This window comes from Narcine bancroftii, chromosome 11 (genome assembly GCF_036971445.1).
Source record: "Narcine bancroftii isolate sNarBan1 chromosome 11, sNarBan1.hap1, whole genome shotgun sequence".
Classification (NCBI taxonomy): Eukaryota; Metazoa; Chordata; class Chondrichthyes; order Torpediniformes; family Narcinidae; genus Narcine; species Narcine bancroftii.
The window spans coordinates 75,463,538-75,476,639 of NC_091479.1; the positions used below are offsets into that span (position 1 = coordinate 75,463,538).

The 13,102-nt window shown below is 44.2% G+C and overlaps 1 protein-coding gene across 9 annotated transcripts in view; it reads left to right on the forward strand.

Annotated features, from left to right (window-relative positions):
• Nucleotides 1–3,193: 3,193 nt before the first annotated feature.
• Nucleotides 3,194–13,102, forward strand: part of bicd1a (bicaudal D homolog 1a) — a 178,998-nt gene continuing 169,089 nt past the window's right edge. For 6 of the 9 annotated variants that reach the window (XR_011346593.1, XR_011346594.1, XM_069903452.1 and 3 more), the window contains exon 1: nt 3,208–4,295. Coding sequence is in view for 6 of the 9 variants with exons in the window: in XM_069903452.1 (XP_069759553.1) it covers nt 4,074–4,295 (222 nt within the window). In the remaining 3 variants the exon portion in view is untranslated. Of the gene's footprint in view, nt 4,296–9,798; nt 9,942–13,102 lie in introns of all 9 variants that reach the window. The other 3 variants (XR_011346592.1, XM_069903451.1, XM_069903456.1) reach the window with 2 other exon arrangements.

Below are 13,102 nucleotides of genomic sequence, written 5' to 3' on the forward strand. Positions count from 1 at the left end.
TGGAGGCAAGGGTATACCATGGCCTAATCCTGATGACTACCCTTGTGCAAGGCTGCCTCAGGCTGTTTGTGGAACCAAAGTACGAAGGAATCATGCCACTGTGGACTGAGGATTTACCTCTCCCAATTGTGACAAAGGATGGGCCTAATCCCATTGTCACTCAATGTCCCAGTCAGTTGGACATTCCCACACCACCAATCCTTCATGGAAAAGTTTTTGCAGCAAACAGCTTTGACCACGTCCATCAGGTAGTGGCCAGCACAGAGCATCCTGCAGACTCTGAGAGATGAGGACTTGATGGATATTTTGGGGTGGTTTCCTGGGCAGATTGTCCAGATCATTTGGTGGAATGCCTCATTGCCAGAGCTCAATAATGAGCTCTAGATCTTGGCCTGACTGGCAGTGAGGAGCCCTCCCAGCCAGATCCTTTCTGTAAGATTGGAATATCCCCCACAATGCACGTTGCTCCTTGGAAAAACTGCAATGGAATAGAAACAGTCGCCCACCTCTGGGGATTTGCTAAGAGGATGTGAAGAAGAATCCCAGGGCCCTAGTCACAATTCATCCTCAGCAGTAGCAAACAGAGTTATGGGCATGTTCACAGAATCTATTGAATTTAGCTATTATTATTTTTGCATTGGCTATCATACATCTCTAGCATCAGATGTAATGAGGCTTTAGCATTCAAAGTAATGGTACTCTGGCAAATATTTATATGTTGGAGTTCTTGGGGGTGATACAGTGGACTTTGTACTTGCTGGATGGGGACTTTGCATCATGCAGCTCCTGCTTCACCTATAAGTTAGTTCAATTTTTAAAAATTTAGACATACAGCATAGTAACAGGCCATTTCAGCCCACAAGTCCGTGCTGCCCAAATACACCCATTTTACCTACAGCCCTGGTACATTTTGAACAGTGGGAGGAAACTGGAGCCCCCGGGGAAAACTCACACAGATATGGGGAGAACATACAAACAGTGCGGGATTTGAACCCCGGTCTCAATTGCTGGAGCTGTACAGACATTGCCCTAACCACTATGCCAACCTACTGTCCAGGGACAACAGAGATTCAAATAACACTAATTTTGTGGAGGCTGAATTATCCATGATGGGCCAAGAGTCCTGGGAATGGTCATATCCTGGGTCAACACAGATACGAGCTTTGGCTGCAGATGACCTGAGATCTGTCTGAGAGCAATGCTATATCAGGGTTTGCCAGATTGGGTGGGGGGGGGGGGGGGGGAATATGTAGGAAGCAGATTATCCCACTTGTTCCACACCAGAATGATTGCAGACATTATGGTCCCACATAACAGTTTATGACATGGAAACAGGCCATCTCGGCCCTACAAGTCCACGCCAGTTTACTCAAACACCTCCGCTAGCTCCTCCTGCCTATTCTCCGCCCATAACCCTCCAACCCCCTCTCATCCATGTATATATCCAGCCTCCTCTTAAATGAAAGAATTGACTCGTATTAAGAAACTTTTTCAGCAAGATTAGATTTTTAAAAAGCTGACAATTCTTAGCAGTTATAATTTTGGTTTCAACAACAAAAATCCTGCAGAGGTTACAGGTTAGATTTGCTGCTGGGCACCAGATCAGGAAATTGGCACAACTTTACAGTAGTCTAAGCCCATTTCCACTACAGTTTCCACTTCCCCGCCCCACCCGGATCTGTAGAACAAATAGGTTTTTAAAAAGTTCCTTTGGGAAGGCAGTGAACCAGATTGGACCAGATTGCAAAAGATCACATGTTTGTGCAACCACCCAAATGATCATTCTCATTCCACAAATTTAAATCCAACTTTTGTCAGAATGTTGTCACAAGCATAGCAGCATTTTCTTCCATTCACACAGAGGAAGGGGATTCCCGCTTTGAAAGACACAAAGGTTCTGCTGAAAACAAAAATATAACAAGATTACATCCAGTTAAGGAAATTCAAACAGCTCATAGGCCTTGGGCTTCAAGCTTGACAATGTAGTCATAGAAGTGTATCTGGATGACAATCAGCAATTTTGAATTTAAACTAGTGTGAAAGGAGAACAAAGTGCAAAGGTAGGGATCAAAGTTGCAGGTCATTGCAGTATTACTGGAGCACAAGAACTAGAGAGAATACCCCAGAGAAACAGGGAATTGGAGAAGGGAGAAAGGATTTCTAGTCAAAACATGCCAGCCCAATGGACCTTATTTTTACAATAAAAATATTGAACCAAATTAGAGTAATACCCATCCCCCACACATTAAACATTATTTGTAAAAACTGGTTTGCAATCCACTTCTGCGATTTACTCGGACACCAAGTCATTAATCAGGTGTCGGTGACGCTGCTAATCTATAGATTCACATCTTCGGTCAAAAATGGTGAACCTGGAGCAGCAATAAAAATTCCCTTATCGAAAAAAAAGATAAGCTTTCTCCAAAGGGACCACAAAGAAAGATTCACCAGACTGCTTCCTGGGATGGCAGTTTTACTGAATGAGATGAAGCTGAATCCAGCAAACTAGAAGAATGAGAGATGTTTTCATTGAAAGTTACAAAATTAATGCAGGGCCAGACAAGATGAATGTACCTTGGATGTTACTGTTGATTAAGGAGTCTGAAACCAGGGTCAGTCTTGGCTCTACCATTTAGGACTGGGATGAAGAGAAAAGTTTTTATTTGGTGTGAGAATCAATCAGTTGACATATCTTTGGAATTATGTTCACCTGTGGCTGCAGAGGCTCATTTGTTCAATTCAGTCAAACAGAAATTGATGGAATTTTGGATATTAAGAAAATCAAAGAATATTGTGACAGGACCAGAAAATTGAGGTAGAAAGTCTGCCATGATTTTGATGAATAGTGGAGCAGACTTGAAGGGCAAAATGGCCTTCATCTGATCCCAATCCTTAGGTCCTTATCTGATAAGAGTCTGACTCAAACTCGGATATTTGTAGGGGTAAAACACAGCATTCGGTTTAAGTAAAAAAAACACACAAATGCTGGAGAAACTCAGCAGGTCAAACAGGGCCTTTATGTCGCTTGTGCCAGAAACGTTGGTGATGTATCTTTATCTTTGCTACATAAAGGCCCTGTTTGACCTGCTGAGTTTCCCCAACATTTCTGTGTGTTTTTTTCCGTCTATTTCTCGGAGTGCTTTCATCTTCCCATTTTTTTTTGATGGGGCAATTTCTGTTCGCCCAGAACTGGAGGATGGTGACCATCGCCTTGTACAGTATCCAAGGATGGAACTTACCCGGAGAACCTGGAGCGGGGATGGTGCTACTGAGAGCGGCAGCGTTGAAACGAGAGAAGGGGAGATCGCGGGTGGACAGCGGAGGAGAGGCACAGTCGTGGGCAACGTTGACCCGACCACCACTGGGTGGATAATTAGGTGCCCGAGCTGTAGTCACCGCCGCCGAAGGACGAGGCTGGCCGAAGAGCAAGGGGTCATGGTGAGAGTTGTGATTCGTGCAACGTTGGCGCCGAGCATTGATGTCTGGTGACCCCACCTCCGGGGTGTCTTCAAAACCGAACTTTCATCCCCGGGCGGCGGTGGAAGCCCGTTTCGATCTTAATTGGTTTAAATCGAGATTTCCGAGGATTATTGCAGTGGGTGATTGGATTATCCAGGGAGATGCACCAGTTATCAGATTATCCTCAAAGGACTAAACGCTGCTGGTCCGGGAGATGCTCTCGACTGGGCAATTGCAGCTCGGGGTTTATTCCCGGGACACGCTGGCCAGGCGTCGCTCGGGTCCGGCCGTGGGCTTGGGGGGTGGCTTGTCGGCGCTGGGACATTACCGGGGCTGCCGTCGCCCCTGACGTCACATGGCAGAGGGAGGTTCAGGCTGTGGCTCGGCGGAGATGGCGGCTGGCTTCAGCTCGGGGAAGGTGCAGTGCTGCTGAGCGCACCGGCCAAAGCCCGGAGCCCCCAGGGGGAGGACGCGGACAAAGTGGAATGTGGTCGGCGCAGACGCCGTGAACCACCCGCTCCCCACTCGGAGCGTGTGTGCGGTGCAGTGAGCCGGGCACGGCAGGTGTGTGTGCCCCCCACCCCCGGCCCCTCTCTCTGCACTCGTCCCGGGCCATGGCTGCAGAAAGTCAGCTGGTCGGTACCCAGAACATGGAGCATTACAAAGCTGAGATCGAGAGGCTTGTCAAAGAACTGTCCGAAACGACCCACGAGAAGATTCAGGCTGCGGAGTACGGGCTGGTGGTGCTAGAGGAGAAGCAGTCGCTGAAGCAGCAGTACGACGACCTGGAGAGCGCATACGAGACCGTCAAACACGAGCTGGAGCAGCTGAAAGAGGTAGGGAGGCGGCGAGCCGGCTTGGGGGGGGGGGGGGGGGGGGTTGGCTTCCGTTCGCCGTCCCTGCGGCCGCCCAGCGGTCTGGGCCATCGTCTCCCATCCCAACAGCGACTGGAACACGGAACCGACGCGTCTATGTATTGGGCCGAACCCTTTCGGGTGTCGGCTTCACGGTCAGGTGCAGAGCGGAGTTCATTCATTCTCAGTGATGCTTCTCTGGCATTGAGACCCTGGGGCCCCGCTGTTTGTGGGATTAGGAGACTAGGTTTTGCGCTGTCAATGAATGTCCGACTCCTGCTCGGGGGGAGGGGGTGGGGAAAATTCGTGACTTTGCGATTGCCAAACTCAAGGGCCTTTTCTGGACACCGACTTGCGATCAGAACCGACCCGCTGCTCTTTGCTTCACCTCGATTTCAGCGCCTAGGTTTGGCATCTCTGATCCTGCAGAGATGCAGTGGCGGGACGTTGGGGTTAGAGAGCAGTGTTTCCCAGCTGGGTTCTTCTTCGGTGACGATGGGAAGGAAAGGCACGTTCCCCGAAACAGAGAGAGAGAGGTTTAATTTGGGGAGTCTCGCTTTCTTGAAGTTGATTTGGTGAAATAAGGCAAAACCTCGGTGGTCGTGCGGTCACGATCCGGGCAAGCTGCCAACAATCCCATCTCTCATGCAGGAGGTCAGATAGAGCATCCAGAGACCGTGAACCTCCCTCCCTCCCCCCCCTCCCTCCCAAGTGGTCCAGGCAGGAGAGCAGCTGCTATTGCCCCCTCCCTTCCACCGTGCTCGTCGTTCCCCGTCTGAAAGCTGCCAGTCAGTCGAGGCCTCCCGAACCTCCCTGGGATCTGTGAAGCTGTGGAGGATGGTCTTCCGCGCAAAATACCTGTAAATTGATACCGAGCAATGGTGGAAGGCGGTCATTTAATCACTGGGTTGAGAATGACGAAAGTGAAATCAGAGTGGGTCCTGGTGATCATCCGAACCCTGAAATTGATTACACACTTGAAATCCTCTGCTATTTATAATAACTCCTGCTGCCACCTTTCTGCTGTGACATTTCATTGGACACACACACACAAAAACTGATGGAGACCATGTCCTTGATGAAATAATAATCTGCCACTGTTTAGAACAACATTCCACAGTCAAGTGTACGCCACAACTCAAACGAGATGACATAAACTTGATGTTATATGGCCCTTTTATTGCCATGTATGCAAATGAAGAAAAAAGTGATATTTTTAATTGTATTCTTTTCTTCATTCGGGTGATTTGGGCATCCTTGGCTAGTCTGTGCCAAATCGCCCCTTTTATTGCTGTGTGTTTGTGGTCACAGGTCATAATGGACATTACCTTCCTGGATGACATAATTGAACCAGATAGGTTTTTGCATCATTCTGATAGTTTCCTGTTCAATGGTACAAGCCACTTGTTACAGATTTATTTAAATCATGATGTGTAATTATGCTTCCAATGGAACAGGTTTCTGGTAGGCAATCTGCTCGCATCACAATTGCACTTTGAGTGCTGATGTTTCCAAATAGCTGAGTAGATGTTAAATGGAGTATGGGCTATATTATCATTTGCATGTCCTTCATTTAATATGCTCAGAAAGTCCTTTAAATATCCGTGCATGCAGCAAAGAGAAATTTGCACTCATCTGTATTATGGGGAAAGAGAAAGGGATGAAGTCTTTTATTCCTAGAAAATAACAGCATAAGCAACTCGTGACTGCAGAGCTCATTTTTTTTAATGTTTGGTTTGCTTGTGAACCAGCATTACCTGACCTTAGCGCACATTTACTGGTGCAGTATCATAATGAGGCTCTTTTCTTGCCTCTGGCCAGTTATTGGATGAGTTCAGCATGTCACTGTTTGGACCAGTGAAAGGAAAATAAACTTACTGAGAGGTGTTTACCATTAAACACGGGCTTACCTGTTGGAATCTTGTGATAGAAGTGTTGATTGTTGCAATGGATGCATAACCCAAGAATATTTATGCATTGGCCTGGACAGAAAAATTCATGGATATAATTGAGTCATGAGAATCATAAGATAAATGAGGAAAGATAAAGTTTTAAAAAGATTAGTCACAGGTATTAGAAAATCTGTGACAAATCCATTATAAGGGGGGGTTCAGGAATCCATTAGGATTCCCTAAAAGTTAACTTGCAGGCTGAGTGAGTGATAAAGAAGGAATGTGCCACGTTATCCTTCATTTCAAGAGCACTAGGATGGAATGCTGGGACTTTATAAGGCATCTGTCAGGTCATATTGGGAGTATTGCGAGCAGTTTTAGGCCCCATTCCCATATTCTAAGGAAGGATGTACTGGCATTCAAGAGGGTCCAGAGAAGGTTTAGGAGAATCACAAGAGAGATAAAAATATGAGGAGCATCTGATGGTTCTTGGCCTGCAATTATTGAGAAGGATGAGGTGCTGGGAGGGGGGGGGGGGGGGGGGGGGGAGAGAATCTCATTTAGGCTTTTTACACAGCCACTGCATTCTGGAAAATTATTACCATTTTCCAGGAATGCATACTGTGCAAAAAGGTCGGAATGGGAATGAGGGTGCCATTTCTGTTCTGAAATTGTACCTCCTAGACCCCTAGTAAATTTCCCAGAACGCCTGCAGTCTAAGGTTAACTGTGATCAACGGGCTAATGAATAGCACGTATTGATGATGCATCCTGCAAGTCCCGCCTCTTTAATTACTGCACTACTAGTATGCTGTCTAAACTTACGTAAGGAAATCGAAATATAAAGTTTTGGTCATTCCTGTGTGAACGACCAATGCTGAGACATTGGACATTCTTCAGACTGGTAAAAACACACAAATTCTATCTTTAAAAAAAACATAATTGAAACATACTGAATTTTGAAAGGGGTAGATAAAGTTGACATGGAGAAAATGTTTCCAGTAGTGGCATAGAATAGGACCAGAGGGCACAGCCTCAGATTAAAAGTATATCCCATTGGAACAGAGATGGAGAGAAATTTCTTCAGTCAGAGAGAGATGAATCTGTGGAATTCATTGCTACGGAGGCCAAGTCATTCGATATATTTAAAGTGGAGGTTAATAGGTCCTTGATTATTAAGGGTGTCAAAGGTTAAGGGGAAGAGGCAGGAGAAGGGATGAGAGGAAAACTACATCAGCCATGATTCAAATGTAGAGCAGACTCGATGGACCAAATGGCCTAATTTTGCTCCTGTGGTTTTGGTCTCGCAGAATAAAGATACTGGAATGGCTCTGTTCAAAAGCCTTTGAATTGACTCATGAGTAGCAGGTCAAGATGATATTCAGGTCTGGGCTGATAAGTAGCAAATAACATTTGCACAAAGCCATGACCATCCTCAATATGACAAGTAATACTAAAGTACTTTTATTTTCATGGTGTCATGTATTAGATGGTCATCTAATCTATGGTTGTCATCTTCTTGGATGTCCCCTTGTGGTTACAAGAACAAGCTGGTTAGAAAGAATTAAAAATGCTGGATTAAAGCAATACATAGTATTTTATCAAAATACTTGGAATCTTCCTTCCTGTGTTGTGATTGTCACGGTCAAAGCTATGATTCATTTCTGATCTTGATTTGTTCTTAAGAACCACTGTAGTTATTGTGGTAAAGATGGCATTGAGGATATACTTCCAAACCTGATGAGATGCCAAATTGTATGTATTGATCAAATTGTACCCAACATCTCAGGTTACCATTATTACTCTTCATTACTCAATGATTGAGTTGTGATAATTCTTTTTTTAAACATTGTGATTTAAAAAAAAAAAAAACCTTTTCCTTGGTTTCATTGGTTCTGAGTATAGATGCTGACTAGTTGTTTTGCTCCTCGATCTTTTATGGAGGGATTCATAATCTGACCATGAGAAAATTGAAAAAGGAAGTGTTAGGATTCAAAGGTGATAAAAGAAATAATTGCTTCTTTCATTTCATGTTGTTCAAAATCTCTGCATCAATCCTTCTGTCAGTGATGTCTACTCTTTGGCTTGGCTTCGCGGACGAAGATTTATGGAGAGGGAAAAAAGTCCACGTCAGCTGCAGGCTCGTTTGTGGCTGACAAGTCCGATGCGGGACAGGCAGACACGATTGCAGCGGTTGCAAGGGAAAATTGGTTGGTTGGGGTTGGGTGTTGGGTTTTTCCTCCTTTGCCTTTTGTCAGTGAGGTGGGCTCTGCGGTCTTCTTCAAAGGAGGTTGCTGCCCGCCAAACTGTGAGGCGCCAAGATGCACGGTTTGAGGCGTTATCAGCCCACTGGCGGTGGTCAATGTGGCAGGCACCAAGAGATTTCTTTAGGCAGTCCTTGTACCTTTTCTTTGGTGCACCTCTGTCACGGTGGCCAGTGGAGAGCTCGCCATATAACACGATCTTGGGAAGGCGATGGTCCTCCATTCTGGAGACGTGACCCATCCAGCGCAGCTGGATCTTCAGCAGCGTGGACTCGATGCTGTCGACCTCTGCCATCTCGAGTACTTCGACGTTAGGGGTGTAAGCGCTCCAATGGATGTTGAGGATGGAGCGGAGACAACACTGGTGGAAGCGTTCAAGGAGCCGTAGGTGGTGCCGGTAGAGGACCCATGATTCGGAGCCGAACAGGAGTGTGGGTATGACAACGGCTCTGTATACGCTTATCTTTGTGAGGTTTTTCAGTTGGTTGTTTTTCCAGGCTCTTTTGTGTAGTCTTCCAAAGGCGCTATTTGCCTTGGCGAGTCTGTTGTCTATCTCATTGTCGATCCTTGCTTCTGATGAAATGGTGCAGCCGAGATTAGGTATATCTGGGCTGAGATGAACCGTACTCAACTGTTCCATTAGATACCAAACAGCAGGGTGACTGCTTTTACTGACAATTTTAAGAAATGCACTCACTGACACTTTTTTTCCCTCAATAATTATGCCCAATACTTAGTACTTAGAATATCTTTTGTAGAAATTTAGGAATTTAATTTTGCAAATAAAGCAAAGCCTTTATTAACTCGGCAGGTAATGGGAGAATAGGAGGAAGAAGAATTTTCTTTTCTGGAATGTTTTGGGAATGAGAAATTGTTTGCCCAAAGTTCTGGGATAAAAGATTAGGCAATAACAAATTGTTGAAAAAAATCAGTTGCACTTCATCTCAGATACAAATTCAATTGTGAACTGCATTTTTTTGATTCTTCCTTCCATTTTCTGATTCATCTAATCCTTCCGAATATTTGTAATTGTGGTTTTGTAACAAGCAAATTTGAGCATACAGTATATGATTGTAATTTAGAAAACAAAGTATGTTGGGCATTGTATGTCAAATCGTTATGCACAATCTTTCAGGATGTTTTTTTTTCAAAATTGTAGCTATTTATGGACAGTTTTCAATCAGTACAAGGACTGAAAGTAACGCTCCGTAACTTTGAACCAGATGATTTTCATTAGGACAAGCTGAGGTAACTGTATTCTACTTTGGTGATGGATTCCACTTCTTGTCATGCTGCCTGCATTATTTTTATTACTTTTGTCTATAACCAGGGCAGCGCAGTGGTGCAACTAGTGAAGCTGCTACAAGCTCCAGCTGGTGCTCCTGACCTCCAGTGCTGTCTGCGTGGAGCTTGCATGCTCTCCTATGATTCTGTGAGTTTCCTCACACATCCCCGAAATGTGCTCATTGACAGGTAAATTGGTACAAGTGTATAAGTGAGAGTAGATTCTGGGTACAATAGATGGGCATGTAAGGAGAATAATATTTTTGGTGCAGAATCAATATAAAAATTGAAACAACAAATGGTGGGGCCTGTCTTCTGTGCTATTTCCTCTCTCTGATTCCTACACTCTAGGTTAAAAGAACAGTTTCTTTGCAATAGATATTAGACTCTTGAACCTTCCCTTGGTACACTACAGGTAGTCACCTAGCTGAAAACACCCGATTTACAAACCACTCATACTTGTGTACTGAGAAGCTGAACAGAAGTAGATTGCCATGAACTTCAGGTTTGAGTGTGATGCAGGGATTGAGGGAGGGAGTGAGCTTTGAGACCTCCTCTATAGGAGATGGAAATGTAGAGAGATTGGATGTCCATAGTGAAAATGAGGCAATCAAGTTTAGGGAATTGGAAGTTATTGAAGAAATGGAGGGTTTGTGAGGTATTGTGGATGAAGGTGGGGAAGGATTGGACCAGGGGATAAAATATGGAGTCGAGGTAAGATGATACCAGTTCAGTGGGGCAGAAACAGTGGGTCTACCTGGAGAATTGGGTTTCTATACCTTTGGTAGGAGTTAGAACCGGTCAGCGTGGGGATGGAAAACAATGAGGTTGGAGGCCATGGGAGGGGAGATAACCAAAAGTGATGAGGTTAGAGATGGTATGTAAAGCAATGGCTTGATGTTCTTTGGTGGGGTCCTGTTGAAGCAGTAAGTAAGAGGAAGTGAGGTTGAGGTCAGTGCCCCAGACCACATCAGCAGCACCCTTGTCTGCGGGTTTGAGAGTGAGGTTGGGATTTGTGCAGAGAGAGTAGAGGGCTGAGCATTCAGAGGGAGCAAGAGTAGAATAAGAAACGGGAGTGGTGAAGTTGAGATGGTTAATATCTCGGTGGCAATTGGAAAGAAAAAGAACCAGAGCAGGCAGCTGGCCAGGATGAGGTGTCTAAGAGGAGGAAGGCAGCTTAAGGTGGGAGAAGGGGTCCACAGTGGGGATGGAGTATCACGGTGGAAGAAGTGGAGATGGAATTGACATAAGAAGAGTTCAGCATCGAGGCATGCACAGAACTCAGATTTAGATTGTTGTGGAGTAGGTTTTTAATAGGCCAGCACTATGTTGTGGGCAGAAGGGCCTGTATGATGCTGAACAGTTCTTTGTTCTAAGTTCTATCACGATCGTCGTCAAACTCTGATTTCTTGAGGTCTGGATATTGTTTAAAAAAAAAATTGTTCATAGGACAGGGGTGTTGTTTTGAAGACAAGAGTCTGTTGTCCATTGCTCACTGCTCCATGAACAGTCTGCAGAGTCATGCAGCACAGAAATGGACCCTTGGCCTAACTCTTCCATGCTGAGCAAGTTTTCCATCTAAGCTGACTCCATTTGCCTTATTTGGCACAAATCACTCTTGGCTTTATGTGACTGTTTACATTATCAGCCTAGTTTCATATCTTGAGCGCCCCAGGAACGCAGAAGGCTGCAGAAAGTGTCAAAGCTAGCCAGGTTTATCATGGGCACAGATCTCCATTCGCTGAAGATGATCTCTGAGGCACTGCCTCAAGAAACCATCCAGCGTTATAAAGGACTCCAATCGCTCTGGTCATAATCTCTTCTTTGCTGCTTCCTTCAGGCAGAAGGTACAGAAGTCCAGCACGTCCAGATTGAAAAATATATTTTTCCCCCAATAGCTCTCTCTTGAATCTCCCTGTATTACCCTAATCTCAAAGTAAACTGCTGTGAGATCACCAAAAGATTATGTATGCATTACTGAAACATTAATTTTCTTTTGCACTAACCAACTGTGAATATTTATTTATCTAACCTTTTGTATTTATCTCTTTTTCTAACTCATGGCATATTGTGGTAAGTTAATTTATACAATTGTTGATGTATCCTATCTACCCACGTAGCTGCAGCAAGTTAGAACTTTGGTACGTCTGTACATTTTACTTGAATATATAACAATTACCTCTTGTACTCATACCACTTTAGAGACCAGATCAGGATCAGCCACAGGTCTTCTTTGAAGAGATCTGAGAACTAGATGGGGGTTTTGTGATAATATTGTAGTTTTAGGGTCACTGTGTTTAGTACCAGTTTTTTTTTGTTCCAGATTTACTTGGATTTGAAATGCCTCATCTACTGTAATGAGGATGGAACTTGCACCTCTGGATCGATAGATCAGGCATCTTGATGCTTGCCTATTAGGTTCCCATCTGTATTGGAATTTTTAACTTTTTTAGGTAGATTGCAATGAGTGGACAGATTGAGGATGATTTATGTGTATCGATTCTTGTTATTTTTGTTTCAAAGTGGGTTGAATTTCAAGTTAGGGTCAAAAAAATCAGGCTATTGTATCAAAAATTGTGATTAAAATATTGCTGGCTTGAAGTGTGACTAGCATCTAATGAAATGATGGGAGTTTGATTGTATTTCACCTGTTCATGAAAAAGTGCATTACTCAAAGCTAAATTCCATAAAAATGACCACTTTTCCTGAACAGCTACTGTTGTTTACTCTAACTGCATTAGGATGCGATGGGTTGCATTCTAATCTTGCATCCAATGAAATAGTAATTCAAATTTAACGTGATGTATGTTTTAATGCTTGCATGTGTTTTTAAAGGAGTACTTGTATACATGTCCAACAAAATGATACATGGGTCATCAAGCTGAATCATTGATGTACAGCCTGCTAACGTGCTAGCAAAGCGCAGTTCTTCTGTCATTCCTTCCTTCAAACACTTTTTAATGAAGGCTATCGCTTTAAATTCAATGTTTACCCTCCTATAAATCTTGCACAATAAATCAATACCTGATTAGAAGCAAAGTGCAGAATGATTCAGTCATTCTGTACAAAAGGCCACCCTCCAGAGCCTTGTTAAAAACAATAATTGGAAACCTTGGGCTGGATTTCCCCAAATGTGAGGTGATGTCATGTCCCATTCTCTTTGCCATTTAATCATAATGCTACAAGCAAAGGTACTGTTTCTTTCTTTCCTGCACCTGCTCTTTTCGGTGTTCCAAGTCTCCAACTGCAACTTCAGTGAACCATGCTGCAAAATCTATGATACGCTTATGATCTCATCTCTGTCTTGCCATCTGCTTCTGTGACAACATCACAACAAATCACCAGCAAAA